Genomic DNA, 15,960 nt, shown 5'->3' with positions numbered 1-15,960 from the left:
TTTAACAAATGAATTAAGAATCAGTCAACAAGTTTTCAACCCCTTTGTTATGACAAGACTAAGTACAAACGGGCAAGACTAAGTCAAAATGTGCTTAACAAGTCACGTAATAAGTTGCACTGACTCTGAGCAATAATAGTGTTTCACAATATTTTAGAATGGGTACATCATCACCTATACCTCACATACAATTATTTTCAAGATCCCTCAGTCGAGCAGTGAATTTCTAACCCAGATTCAACCACAAAGACCAGGGAGGTTCGCTAATGCCTTGCAAAAAAATAAACAGACACTGAATTTCCCTTTGAGCATGGTGAAGTTATTAATTATAATTTGGATGGTGTATCAATACAACATTGTAGTTACACCACAATATAATTGACAGAGTGAAAAGAAGGAAGCCTGTACAGAATACAAATATTCCAAAACATGGATCCTCTGCAACAAGGCACTTAAATTAATACTTCAAAAAATGTGACAAAGCAATCAACTTTTTGTCCTGAATATAAAGTGTTACGTTTGGGGCAAATCCAATACAACACATTACTCAGTACCACTCTCCATTGCATAGTGGTGACTGCATCATGTTATGGGTATGGTTGTAATTGTTAATGACTGAGAAGTTTTACAGGATAAAAAGAAACATAATGGAGCTGAGCACAGGCAAAATCCTAGAGGAAACCCTGGTTCAATCTGCTTTCCACCAGACACTGGGAGATGAATTCACCTTTCAGCAGGACAATTACCAAAAAGGCAAATCTACACTGGATTTCCTTATCAAGAAGACACTGAATGTTCCAGAGTGGCCGAGTTACAGTTTTGACTTAAATCTGTGGCAAGACCTGAAAATGGTTGTCTGGCAATGATCAACATCCAATTTCACTGAGCTTGAAGAATTTTGAAAAGAATAATGGGCAAATGTTGCACAATTCAGGTGTGGAAAGCTCTTAGAGACTTACCCAGAAAGACTCACAGCTGTAATCGCTGCCAGAGGGGATTCAAACATTCTTTTTTTCATATTTTTATTTTATTTTTTTACAAATGTTCAAATTTTTCTTCCACGTTCACATTACAGAGTATTTTGTGTCGATCTTTGACAAAAAGTGACAATTAAATCCATCGAATCCCACTTTGCAACAACAAAATGTGGAAAAAGTCAAGCGGTGTGAATACTTTCTGAAAACACTGAATAATGCATTCAGGTTAGATCAATGGTTAGAAACGGCTAGCATCAAACCCCGCAGACGACAGCTATAGTTTGATGTAAATTACTTTAGGAGATGTTTAACATCTGCAGAGTTAATATACGTACTGCACTGTAAACATATGGCCTTCTAAAGTATTTTTTTGGGGGTGAGAAGCAATGCTATGACAGTTCACGATGCATACACAAGGCCAACATGTCATACATAAAATGTTATTTTTTTTGGTGTGTGTGTACACGTGTCACATGTGTACCTCCTTTTTACGATTTTCTATTGTCCTACAGTCTTCTATGTGGGGGAATTACTTGTACAGGTATGTTGGTAGGCAGTGGGTTACAAATCGGATTTTCCTTCAGTTGATCCCAGATGTTTGCCCCATATAGCTATTACAGTTGCCTGAGACTCAACAGTTCTATTATCTCTCTTTTTTTGGTCACACTTTCCCCCTCAGAAATTATGCCAACAACTTTCCACTGCAAGCGGATCTGATCTTCAAGTTCCCCTTCAACAAGCCTCCTTGTAAAACACCTTTATGCAGCTTGTATTTGTGCCACATTTCAGGCCGGAGCGCAGATTTCCAAATAATGACAGGAGCGTGCCAAACTCCCTGCTCCCCAGCCAGGAACCATTATGAGAACCAGGACCAGAGAGCTCTTTTGTTTCCATCCATTTCATGACAGATTTCACTCAACAGAGTCAGGCCTGAAACTCCACTCGGCCACTGGTTAACGAGTTTACCTTCGTCGAAACCCTCAGACAGGTCCTGGAACAGTGGCTACCACAGGATAGAGCAGCAACACAAGCCCTTCCAAATAAGTGGAATTCCTTCCATGATCCACATCAACCATATTTCAACTACACAACTATTATTAGGCCTACTGTATGTCACCCAAAGACATCATTGATTTGACAAGAAGGCTAGATCTGAAATGTGCAATAAAAAAAAAAAACTTTTAAAAACTACTAAGTATTTACTTTTGTTTTTTACTTTTCTTGCAGTAAACAAAGAGTTCAAATGCAAGCGTTAAAATGAGCTGTACTTGACAGTGATAACATGGGATAAAGTCTTCAACATCTACTCTGTACCTTAAAGATGTCCTGCCAGATAGTAAAGGGGATAACAATTTCCCTCCCTGTCTCAGCCTCAAAAATGTGAGGGTAATTTAGACTGCACTATGATTATGGGTTTTTCGATATTTTGATATTCTACTCAAATCCCTCTTCATGCATCATTTTTTCTTCATGGCGAAACTTCCAAAGTGTTCTATCAAATATTTTGGATTTGTTGAGTAATAGAATCTTGTGGAGCATTCAAAAAAGAACCACAATAATTGTCATAATTCGTTTAGAATTGTCTATAATTGAATCACAGTATTCAATGTCTCTGAATTTGAGAGTAAGTCACAAATCAAACAAAATCAGCGAGGTTGTGTTACATTTCGTGACTTTGACCATTTTGACTGGAGATGAAAGGTACAGATTGTGCTTTTAAGCCCTTTGCACTCCCAAAACAACCACGAGGGCAAGATGACACCCAGGTCTGACACCATATATATTTCAGACCTTGCAATCAGGAAAGCCCCGATTATAATCCAATATCCCAATACACGCACATTATCGCGGAGTACAGAGAGTGAATCTCAACATTAATTATTCACCATAGTCTACACCATGTCAAAAATATCCAGCATTACTGCTGGTCACATGGTCAGTCCAGGAATGAAACAGAACCAACCTTTGACCATGACGACCATGCCAGAGTAGCCCAAAGAAACATATGCTTAACTAACCATACCATGTGATTTGGCTCCAACAAGGATACGCATGTACCCACTTAACTGCACATTTACTGACCTCTATGGCATAACAACCTGACCTATTATCTGGATAAAACAAGCTCCACCACCATATACAAACAGAGAAGGGCCCTATTCTATCAAATGCAGGATATACACTGAGTATACCAAACATTAGGATCATACCCCCGTCCTTTTGCCCTCAGAACAGACTCATTTCGTCAGAGCATGGACTCTACAAGGTGTCGAAAGCGTTCCACAAGGATTCTGGCCCATGTTGACTCCAATGCTTCCCACAGTTGTGTCAAGTTGGCTGGATGTCCTTTGAGTGGTGGACCACTCTTGATACACACAGGAAACTGTCAAACGTGAAAAACCCAGCAGCGTTGCAGTTCTTGACACAAACCGGTGCGCCTGGCACCGACTACCATACCCCGTTCAAAGGCATTTAAATATTTTGCCTTGCCCATTCACCCTCTGAATGGCACATCCCTGTCTCAATTGTCTCAAGGATTAAAAATCCTTCTTTAACCTGTCGCCTCCCCTACACCGATTGAAGTAAATTAAACAAGCGTCATCAATAAGGGATCATAACTTTCGCCTGGATTCTCCTGGTCAGTTTATGTCATGGAAAGAGTAGGTGCTCCTAATGTTTTGTGCACTCGGCGTACATAAAAAGCCTGATAGAATGCATGTTTAGATGAATTTACTCTGGGGGAAAAACAATGCGTAGCTTCTAGTGTGAAATCAAGTCTGTTCAGATATGTGTTCTATGTCAGGATATTTTGCTCTATGACCATGTGATGCAACACAGATGCTTCCTAAAGAGTAGCGCTCTTCCTTCGACCAGATATATGCTCCCTTTTCAAGGAGATGATAGACACTAACATGTTGAATATGGTATGCATTTGCACAGGAGCGCCATCCTTCGGAACACCAATGAGACGTAATAAAACATTGCAGTCGCTATCCATCTTCATGTTGTCTTGTTACTAGCAACATTTCACGGTGATTTTACTTTGACCGCCCCTCACAGGTTTCTCTGCTGTGTTCTTACCTGAGTCGGTTGCCGTGATGACGAGGGTGTATTTTCCCTGCGCCTCGCGGTCCAGGGTCTGGGTGAGGATCAGCTGACCATTAGACGACAGACTAAATGCTCCTTCCTCGTTCCCACCGCTCAGCATGTAATTCAGCTGGCCATTGGAACCCAGGTCATCATCCCTCGCCATAACCTAGAGTAAAAATAGAAACTATTTCAGAGATTCCAAAAAATATGACAATACCTAATATTGCCTGAAAAATGGGACCATTCAAATCTGATATTGGTCGTTCCCAACCCCCTCTCCTATTGCTGCGAGGTTGGGCATAAATCTTGAGACTGAAAGGACTCATTAGTGAATGCCAGCGCTGTATGTGCGCTGCCTGCCGGGGCACAGATAGAGGGCCACAGCCAGGTTGGCACAGGGATGTGTTCTTGGGTGGCGACCCACCCCGCTGGAGCTGTTCCCACATAGCTGCAGACTCATTTCCTCGTAGGTACTGTACAGTATACAGGCAAACTACACTTAATTTTTGTGGCTGCTCACTGAAGTGGAGACAGGTTGTTTCGAGAACTCATTTAGTTCAATTTGGTTTTTAGATCGTAATGGGTCCAACAGGTAAATTCTGTACAATTTCATATACCAATGATATTTTCTTAAGCAATTATTTTTTATCTAAAAATAGTGAAACAAGAAAACCGATTGGTATCATATGTCATTTATTTAATTCGCAAAAACAGGACCACCATGCTTGATGTTTTTGTAAATGGATACCATACACATACTTATTGGGTTAATATTCCTACAAATGTAGTTAAGCCATTAGCTCATTGAAGGTCTTGGGCCTGGCATATCAATTAGTGCTTTGTTTATGGCTCAAAAGTCCAGTCCAGAAATGTCAATAATGTTTGACCATAACCGTTTAGAATGGTTGACTGAAAGTGAAAGACCACACTGACCTGTAGTATGTTCCTGGGGAGAGTCCCCACATTCTCCTGAACGCTCACAGAGTAAGGAGAGAGCTCGAACACCGGCGGGCAGTCGTTCATATCCAACAGCACGATGTTGACCGTGGAGCGGTCCACCCTTGGGCTGCTTCCGCGGTCGGCCGCCTGGACCACCAATGAATAAGACAACTGCACCTCGCGGTCCAGCTGCTTGGCCACCGAGATCACCCCGGTGACAGAATCAATCCGGAAATCTGAATTGGTGTTGCCCCCAGCAATGGAGAAGCGGATCTGCCCGTTGGTTCCATCATCAGCGTCGCTGGCAAACACCTGGATGACGTCGGTACCCGTCAGCATGTTCTCCTCGATCTCGATGTCGTAGATGTTCTGCGAGAAACTGGGCGTATTATCGTTAACGTCCAGCACCAGCATTGTCACATCCATGGTGGAAGACAGAGGCGGCTCGCCCTTATCAGTGGCCACCACCGTCAGCGTATAATTGGACATCTCCTCCCGGTCCAGTTCGCCCACCAGCCTCACGTCTCCATCGATAGTTCCTATGCTGAACTTGTTCCCAAAGGGGCTTTTCAGGGAGTACTCCACGTAGCTGTTGGGCCCGCTGTCTGCATCGATGGCGTGGGCTGTGAAGACCACCGTGTCCACTGGAGTGTTCTCCTGGATATAGGTCCTCTTCTGGGAGGTGAAGGTTGGCGGGCAGTCGTTGACGTCAAGCAGGATGATGGACACCTGGGCCGTGCTGGTGTAGCGGGTCATGGGGGCGAGGGCCAGGTCGTGGACAGTAACCACCAGGTTGTAGAAGGACTGGGCCTCCCGGTCCAAGGCCTTTCTGGTCTGGAGTACCCCTGCCTTGGTGACGTCAAACTGGCCCTGAGGATCTCCGGATGCGATGGTGTAGAGTAGCTGGGCATTCGGACCTGGAAGACAAGCAATAGCAATCGATTTTGAGTCAGTGATCTTGAGGTAGTTACTTGTGCTAGAAAATGTGAAGTTCTGAAGAAGCTTTGTGTGCTTGCTTCAGCTGTTTTTGATGGTAGGGGGGCCGTTACAGTATAATGGACCCTTATGTTTCAAGACAAAGTATTCATCTGGAAAACGTAGGATTAGATTATTTTAAAATAGACCCAAGAACATGTCACGTGATATACTGCGCTGTTCTTAGAACAAATCGATTGTAGATCATTTTGAATGGCATCTACTGATATTGGGTTGCTTAGATATGACTGTTACATACTGTATGTTTGAATTAGAACTGTATATTTAAGCAATAATGCATGAGGAGGTGTGGTATATGGCCAATATACCACGTCTAATGGACTATTCTTATGCACGACGCAACGCGGAGTGCCTGCATACAGCCCTTAGCCGTGGTATATTGGCCATACACCACAAACCCCAGAGGTTCCTTATTGCTATTATACACTGGTAACCAACGTAATTTGAGCAGTAAAAATATTTTCCCATGGTATAAGGCTTGATCTACCACTGCTGTCAGCCAACCAGCATTCAGGGCTCGAAACACCCAGTTTATAATTGCTATCGACATGCATTTCCACAAATTGTCTTCACACAAACAGCTCAGCAGCCTTCCACTTTCTTCCTCCAAACAGACAATGCTTTTATGCAGCGTGAGACACAGCACAGCAACTAAAAATCATCTCCTTTACTGAAAGCCCGCATTCTATAATTTCGGATTTTCCTCACAATCGAAACATTCATTTCAATTACATCATTAACTACAGTAACTGCACAAATGCAAACTATCAGACCTTGAAATCTAGTCTAATCCTCAGTCCTCCCCTGGAGACCCGGGGAAAACTGAACTTAAATTGGGCGGCTGTAATTCAAGTCATTGGGGTATTCATGTGGAGAGCAGCCTGGCACCTTCCCACACTCCAGCTGAGTTTACTGTACACAAGCAATCCCTTATCAAAAAGGCCAAGTCTATTTCCATCCCCAGTTTACAACCACGTCTACAGGGGGTCAAGGATTGAGGAACTTCAGGAAGTGCTAACAATGACGTTTAGTGGTGCTGATAACGAGAGAACATTGAGGAAACACTGGCTATCAAAAGTGAGGGTCAATGAGAGCGAGTGGACAGTGGAATAGAGGAAGCCTGACGCTGGGAGAAACAAGACAGACTTCTGCCCCAGGAATGTGGGTTACTGTAACCACATTAGGCCTGGTCTGGTTGGAGCGGTAATTGCAGTCGGAGAGGGACGGTAGGGCTGTTATAATAGCATGAAGCAGCCTAACCGTAACCACCTGAAATGGACGAATACCTCAAGCCACTTGATTATAGGCCTACCGAACCATATTTCACAATGTGATTCTAATGTGACAGGAAATTAAAATGTTTAAATAAATGTATGGCTAATATTTTGTTTCGTGAACTGCCTTATCATTACAGCATTATCATTACAGGTGTTGATGTCATACAAAAAGAGTTACGGGCCTTGCATAGTATATGCAAATGTGGTTTATATATTTCCCCCTAGAGTGGATGATATTGCATCAGCAAAATGTTGTAACACAGCTACAATGACCAACATGCTGGAAAACCATGTGAACGTTACAAAAGCCGAGACCGTCGGTTGTGGACACAAAACTCATGAAAAATGTTAATTACTCTGCCATTTTTAAAGTCATGCTCCCCTCCGTCCTTGACTTTTCCTAAATAAGTCTATATAACACACTGTCATTGTTAGAATCTTAATATTTTGCAGTTTTTAGAGGACATGTCATTTTTTTCTGCCCCTCATTCAACATCAGTCATTCACCGGCAGTACGCCTGCACAGCTGATGGCCCATCAAAACTAAACCTAAACTATATCGACACCTATTTCACATATATAATAATAAAGAACAGAGGCTCTATTCAATCTGTATAGTCGAAGCGTTAGAGATTCCGCGATTGAAATTTAAAGGGAATTTCCAATTGATTTGACATATTATAACTTTATTTAACTAGGCAAGTCAGTTAAGAACAAATTCTTGACGGCCTAGGAACAGTGCCTTGTTAACTGCCTTGTTCAGGGGCGGAACGACAGATTTTTACCTTGTCAGCTCGGGGATTCGATCTTGCACCCTTTCGGTTACTAGTCCAACGCTCTAACCACTAGGCTAGCTGCCGCTCACATGCAGTGTTTATCGTGTTTGCAGTCTCCGCTAAAGCGGGAACATCGCCTCTATATTTCAATAATCACGCTGTAACGCTGAACATCCACTATGAGGAATGAATAGAGCCCAATAATAAATTGACAATAGTCTGATGGGTGACAATTTGTCAATTGTTTGTTCTCAGGGCACTTTTGACAAAGAGACCCTGGTCTCAATTGGGCCACCCTGAATAAACAAAATGAAATAAATAAATAAAATAAAAATATAGTATCAATTGTCAAATTGTATATGAAGAGATGGGCGCTGCTTGGAATTGACACAGTGGCAGAAAACAGAGCACCACAAATACACTTTTTCAAATCCTCCTACAGAGTCAAATTCTATACAGTATAAGAGCAGATTCTGCAATTCCTAAAACACTTACCTTTGTCAACTGTCAAAACTCAAGAGGTGAGCTCCATTTCAGAATATCCCTTCCAAGAATTACCGCTGTTCCATGCGCTCCACACATGAGCCTGCGTCAGAAAGTACTAGTAATATAATAAAACTTAAAGGGGCAGTCAGCGGTTGCTACATCTATTTTTGGACTTGTAAATTCGTTTTTGTGCCCATTGATTCTTGAAGAATATAACATATAAATGCCTCATGAGCTGACATCAACTGTCATACCCCATCAGAACACAAAATATAAGCTTGTTTTACTCCAATGTTCGTAAAAAAAAAAAAAAATGTATGTAAACAAACACTGTATAGCAACAACATAATTTTGATATCATGGATGGTCAGACCTTGCATCCATAGTCTGTAAATTTGAGAGTGATTACATTTCTCCAGCCCCATCCCCGTTTTGTTTTTGCTAGAATGCTTTGTTATTGTTTTAACTGCTGAATGCCACTTTAAAATATGCTATTCTGTTCTTTTGAAATGTCTTATTTCCATGTTTCTCAAAGCACCCATGCAGTCTTTGTATGTTTAAATCATAACTGCTCATGAAAATCACAAATATGTATTTTTTATAATTTATTTCCCCAAGCTTCCTTAGCCATTGAAATACTCAGTTTGATCGTGTGGGCGTGTTGATACAATTGTAAATATATTTACATATACAGCCCAGATAGAATTGTCTAGACTCTAGAGCCTATCCCCCTTACCCCTTCAAAGCAGGATACACATGAAAATGAAAGATGACTTGTCAATGGTAAGAAAAACATAGAATTAGGAATGATAATAATCAGTCGTTTTATAGGACCTCTATGCAGAATAATCAAATCAGATTGTGTTTTTTGCTGTGGGACAAAAACTCCATTCGACATGAACAGGATGAAATTCCAAGACATTTTTTTTTCTCCAAAAAGCTCTTACACTAAAAGGGCATTATCATAATTTTCACAATTTCAGAGTGTTATTTCAACCTCTTAGAGAGGAAATATCATCCCAAAAAGGGGGGGGGGGGGGGGGGAATCACATGTTTGACTCCACTGCCCCTTTAAGACCTGCAAAAATTAAATGATAATGTTTTCTTTGTGATGGATTTAACTTTTGAATTGTGGTGTTTTTAGTGGTTTTTAGTTTTCCATATAACCTACAGTAACTTAATCTATTGAAAATACTGCTATGTTCTTTGAAACAATTGTATTTTCGTAGTCCAATGTTACCTAAGACCTTCATAAACACAACCAAAGGATATTTTTCTGATAGCATGTATGCCATTTATTTATTAGACTGTTAGAATGTTGACTTCCAAAAGAGGCATAATTGTCTGGAATGGGGGTTCCTCAAGGCCAGGCTTTTATAGTGTTTTCAGTGAACCATCCATTTACGTCATTGCTGTGACAAATTACCCACTTGTGGACATTAGCAACTGACACAAAGAACAAACATACCATCATCTTCATCACTGGCCCCTACAGTGATGATACTGGAGCCAGGGGGGAGGCTCTCGGTGACCGAGGTGCTGTAGGCAGTGGTGTTGAAGACGGGCGGGTTGTCATTGACGTCCAGGACGTTGAAGTAGACCCTGACCGTGCTGGCCTGACCACCGCCATCCTGGGCCCTCACGGTCAGGATGTAGTACTGCTGGGATTCGTAGTCCAGGGGCCGCGTGACGTTGAAGACCCCCGTGACGGGGTTGAGCAGGAAGGTCTTGTACCCATCGTCGTCCTCCAGGGAGTACGTGATCTCGCCGTTCACCCCCGAGTCCGAGTCACTGGCCAGGATCGCCGCCACGATGGAGCCTGACAAGTCAATACGCAGTCAGTCAGATAGTGAGGATTTGAGAGGGCTTTTTGAATTGCTGGATTGGGATTCCCTCACGTTTGCCAACCAACCCCTTCAACTCCCATATTGAAAGAAAAATATTTCGATTCCCTGTTGATCTAGCTAACTAGAAAATGTCCTGCATTAAAAGCCTTTTAGATAGACACACCGCATTCAAGAGGAATGGCATAACATTTCGAGGAAATTCATTTGGGACCTTTCACAATCTGAGTAAGCGTGAAAGAACCTGGTAGTTACAAGCAACGTCATGTGACAGTAAGCCTTTTACCTGGCGCCATATCCTCGGGAATGTCGAAGGAGTAAGTTCCACGGGAGAATTTCGGCGTGTGATCGTTGACGTCACTGATGGTGATGTTCAGCTTCATATCCGAGGATTGCTTCCCATCGTCAGCTCGAACCAGCAGGGAATACTTGGAGCGGCGTTCCCGGTCCAGCCTCTTGGTGGCAATCAGGTCCCCCGATTCCGGGTCGATCCGGAAACTGTCATCAGCACCGCTGATGATGGTGTAAGTCACCAGCGCGTTAGGACCCTGAAGAAATACAAACGTGAATTATTCTTTCTAAGAGTATAAAGATTCCATATAGACTTTATATTTGACCTTTATTTAACTAGGCAAGTCAGTTAAGAACAAATTCTTATTTTCATTCACCGGCAGTACACCTGCACGCACAGCTGATGGCCCATCAAAACTAAGCCTAAACTATATCGACACCTATTTCACATATATAATAATAGTAAGCATAAAGAAAAAAGGGGATCTATTCAATCTGTATAGCGGAAGCTTTAGAGATTCCGCAATTGAAATTTAAAGAGAATTTCCAATTGAGTTGCCATTTTTATTTAACTAGGCTAGTCAGTTAAGAACAAACTCTTATTTTCAATGACGGCCTAGGAACAGTGGGTTAACTGCCTTGTTCAGGGGCAGAACGACAGATGTTCAGCTCGGGGATACGACCTTGCAACCTTTCGATTACTAGTCCAACGCTCTAACCACTAGGCTACCTGCCGCCCCTATATTATGCCGTTTTAACGTGATACTTTTATGATTAACATAGGGTTAGTCAACGTTCAGCCCTAAATGGACATCGTATGATGACTCTTAGTGGAGAGTGAAAATCATGTTCACAACCACCCACTACGTGCTTTCACACTAGAATCAAATACTTTATTCTAGGGATAAATGCAGAGTAGACATTATAATACTATAACATCTCAATGAGTGAAATATATATATATATATTTTTAAACACTACAACATTGTAGTTTACGCAAATGCTTCCACTTAGCAAGCTCCCCTCAGAATACAATGGTCATACTGGTGAGAGAAAACAACCTCACAGGAGCTGAATGGCAGTATTCTCTTGGAGCCTTACTCTTTGAACTCTGGGGCCATAGGGTTCTTCTATAAACGCAACTAATGGATCCCTGGATACTTCAGACAAGTACAACCCAGTACACATGTGAAAGCCATAGCGGTCCTTTGCAATTGGAGTGGAGGACTGAACGCGATATGAAAACACAATAACAGCGGCGACAGATCTTGACATTTAGGTTTGTGCTGAGGACAATACCAGAGCAGACAACCATCTCCTGATGTCTGATGCTAAGTGAGGGGGGGGGGGGGGGGGGAAGTCCACTTCAAAAGCTACTACTTTTCAACAGAGGTCTTTAGTTTCGACTGGTCAAAAGCTAAAAGCATTTTTAATTGCATGTATACTTTTGAACTTGCCAATATACAATAAAAAGGAGTTCCACCACTTCTCATATCTCCCATTTAGTAAGTAGTTATAGTTTATTACTAGTTTACCAAGGACAAAACACCCATAATTGTGAGTTAGATTCATTTCCAGAGAGCCCATCCTCAGACCCGGAGAGTGTGTTTTTTAAATGTATTTTTAAAATCTAACAGGCCTTTCAATCAGAACGCTGGTTCTGGGATTCCCATCAGCCACCTGGGCTGCAAAACGGAACCCGACACCCTTCGTCTGCCAATTAATTATCGTATAGGATTCAAAAGGAGAGAGAGGAGGACAGGGGAAAAGAGGAGGGGGTCCATCGTCTCCCCCTGACACTGACCGTTCCCCTGACCTTCCCTAGTAAAGACTTTGACTAGTTTACAGCCATCCCAAGGCACAGTGGGAAGAAAGGGTGGGGGGGGGGGACCAACCAATTAAAGAGCAGGGTTCCGGGCCAGACTTGGGCACAAGGAAACTCATTTAGCAGATGAGTTTCAGCAGCAGCAGCTCAGGGGGAGGCGAGAGGCGAGAGGCTCATAGAGCTGTCGGGAGACTGAGCTTCCTGAAACACGACTAGGCCGTTTGAGCCAGCCACAACACAGGTGTTAAAAGTCTGACTCACAGTAACGTGTTGAGAGGTGATGTGTACTAATGCCCCTATTTACAATGCATCAATCTAATGATGTACATATAGCATAACAATGTACTCTGAAACTGTTGTTTTAGGGAATTAGTCTTCGTATTTACATTTGGGGTGCAGCATACAAGGCCACAGTAACTGTGTCTTGTAGCAACCCACTTCAGTCACACTCGTTTGTATTTTCAGCAGTCTTTTTGGCTGTTCCGTTGTTGTTTTGCTTCTTTAGCACCCATTGTTCTAGATACTTTTCTTAGTTAAGCTCGCTCCTGGTACCTGCATATTTTCCACTATGTCAGAATGCTAATAAAACAAGAATGTTCTCTCCAAAAGGACAAAAACTGCATTTTCCCCCCTCTCTTTTCTTCTCCTAGAGAGGCCTCCACTATGGGAGCGAGCAAAGCTCTCATATTAATTTTTTCCCAAACCGAATGCAACCCAGGGTGGAAATGGGTGTAGCAAAAAATGGATGCGTAGAAACATTATTTTAATACGCTCACACATGAATCCCACATGTAGCACTGTTAAAATTGGATGGGATCATTATGATGTCTGAAATCAGCCAGTCAGCTGGCCAACAGCTTGCTGCGCTTGGCTACGCCTCCGTGGATCACACATGTGGCTTTCTGAATCGGGCCCGAATGCGTTCCGTACGCTTAGTGTCAGGGCAACTTAAGTTTCCTGCGTTAGGATGTGGGCAGAAATTGGCCGGCCCTATCTGGACCGAAATAGCTGGAACCGAAATGTTATGTTCCTACTATTTAGTGACCTATTCATTTCTGTCTTTAAGTTCTGGATAAACATCTCTTTCGCCATCGTAATTCCATATTGTATCGAAGTTTCGTTTAATGATCATATCTGAGTACAACTACTTCGTCCGAGGCTGCGTCCCAATACTCTAAACTAGTGCCTTTACCATTCTATAATTCTCTTCATGACCCGTAAAAGGACTGGATAGGTTTCATCATATTTCTTTTCCCTGAAGAGACTTTTGGATCAGTGGTTCGGGAAGGAGAGGAAGCAAGGGAAGGAAGCTATTCGATACTACTGAAACGCAGCTCAAGTGCTCCCTCCCCTTTGATTTTGACTATGAGGAAAAAGTGAGAAAGAAACTCACAGAAACCGGCCGTCCAATTCGATACCATATATCACATCCTTCAAAATCAGGTCAAGGTCAAGTTCACTTGAGTCCAAAACAATGTACTCAAATGATGCCCTTAAAATGCCCTATTAGTCTAAATATTGACCTAAATCTAGGATTTACAGTCGATGTTATATTCTGAATGCAATGACCATTCCAGAAATGGATTGTGCATGATTTGTCTCACATTCTAACTGGCGAGGTTGGTGAGGTAACAGCTGTGCAATAAAAACGTGTGGCCTCATAAGTTAACATTAAGTATGAGTCCATATTCTCTCACACACTAATCCCTCCTCACAATGGCCCCAGTTCTTTCCATTCAGTTCCCTTGTCTCATTGGCAGGGTTGAGTAACCGCAGGCCTTGGAGATGCTGGGAGGGCCTGATTTTCGCTCAGTGCTGGATTTTATGTCCACATCCTGCCTAAGCTGCGAAAGATGGAGCCTTTTTCTAATCGAGGGCGAAGCCAATGATGTAATGTGAACTACAGAGGCCGCGGAGGGACAATCTGCCCGGTGTGAGGAGACAATCGTTAGCCGCTCTCCTCAGGGCTTTGTGACACTCGTGGCCCCTCTTAGGTAATGTCAAAACTCACGATCACTGGGGACCGTGTGTGTGTGTGTGTGTGTGTGTGTGTGTGTGTGTGTGTGTGTGTGTGAGAGAGAAAGCAAAAGTTCTCCGACTGCTTCAAGAGAACTTCAAGCTGTGGTCAAATACTTGGTAGGAGAATTGCAGAGCGCATGACTTGGACTGAAAAAAATGATGGGTATCAGAAGAACAAAATTATCTTCCTGCAGCCACTTTCTTTTGTCTCTTTGAAAATCCCCTAACAGAGGGACACATCAGCTCATTTCCAGATTTGAGGTCAATACATGCAGATAAGAGCACTGGAATGTATTTAGGTTGGGCGCTGTACGTGTAAGTACGCCACCCATGCACCCTTAAGCCCTGGTTGTCTTTACACACTAGTCATAATGTACATCAGAAAACACATTTTGATGGTAACACAGAGATAACGATGGTGTCTCTTATAAAGGGGACAGAGGGAACGTATCTCCCAGAGTTGTATTCAAACAAGGAACAGACAGAATATTTTTTTTAAAAGGCCAATCCCGGGAGACTTTACCTCATCTGCGTCTGTGGCTGTTAGCTGCATTATCTTGAAGCCGTCGCTGACGTTCTCTTCCACGGTCACGTCAAGAAGATCGTTTGGGAAAACAGGTGGGTTGTCGTTGACGTCCTGGAGCGTAATTTCCACCTGGAGGGAAACAAAAAACACAACCATTCCCATGAACAGAAACGACTGCTATAGCCGGTCGGTTCCCCGCGACACGTCCTAGCCGGCTTTTCTGACAGATACGCGCTCAGCAGGGACAAGTCCTCCTTCTACCCCTCTTCAGAACACGGCAGAGGGCTCGGGAGAGAGGAGAGCTGCTGAAATGTCACGTGTTTCATATTCACATACTGTATACATAGTCTTACGTTGACACCGGTTACACTGTGGAGATCAACGCAGGTTCGGTGCCAAGAGTAGAATGGACTTATCAATGCATCCGACTGGGACAGTTCCATCCAGAACACGCAGTTGTGTGTTTCAACACACCATAGACGTCACGGTTAGAATTCTAAGTCAGACAGATCGTATTCAGTTGAAATCAAAATCAAACTTTATGTGTCACGTGCACCGAATACAACAGGTGTGGACCTTACCGTGAAATGCTTACTTACAAGCCCTTAACTAACAATGCAGTTTCAAGAAAGAGTTAAGAAAAAGATTTACCAAATAAACTAAAGTACAAAATAATAAAAAGTAACATTAAAATAACAATAACAAGGCTATATACAGGGGGCCCGGTACCGAGTAAATGTGCGGGGGTACAGGTTAGTCGAGGTAATTTGTACATGTAGTTAGAGGTAAAGTGACAATGCATAGATGATAAACAGAGAGTAGCAGCAGTGTAAAAACAAAGGGGATGGTCTGGTGGCCATTTGATTAACTATTCAGAAGTCTTATGGCTTGAGGGTAGAAGCTGTTAAGGAGCC

The 15,960-nt window shown here is 42.7% G+C and overlaps 1 protein-coding gene across 1 annotated transcript in view; it reads right to left on the bottom strand.

The window, feature by feature from the left end:
• LOC120061886 (protocadherin Fat 4-like) overlaps positions 1 to 15,960 on the bottom strand; it is a 92,266-nt gene that overhangs the window by 27,664 nt on the left and 48,642 nt on the right. Inside the window, exons 2-6 of the mRNA XM_039011663.1 lie at positions 15,044 to 15,175; positions 10,672 to 10,933; positions 10,010 to 10,360; positions 5,001 to 5,923; positions 4,059 to 4,233 (exon numbers count right to left, since the gene is read on the bottom strand). Coding sequence (XP_038867591.1) covers positions 4,059 to 4,233; positions 5,001 to 5,923; positions 10,010 to 10,360; positions 10,672 to 10,933; positions 15,044 to 15,175 — 1,843 coding nt within the window. The remainder of the gene's footprint in view (positions 1 to 4,058; positions 4,234 to 5,000; positions 5,924 to 10,009; positions 10,361 to 10,671; positions 10,934 to 15,043; positions 15,176 to 15,960) is intronic.

This window comes from Salvelinus namaycush, chromosome 17, assembly GCF_016432855.1.
Source record: "Salvelinus namaycush isolate Seneca chromosome 17, SaNama_1.0, whole genome shotgun sequence".
NCBI classification, from domain to species: domain Eukaryota; kingdom Metazoa; phylum Chordata; class Actinopteri; order Salmoniformes; family Salmonidae; genus Salvelinus; species Salvelinus namaycush.
This window is presented reverse-complemented; position numbering and strand designations above follow the sequence as displayed.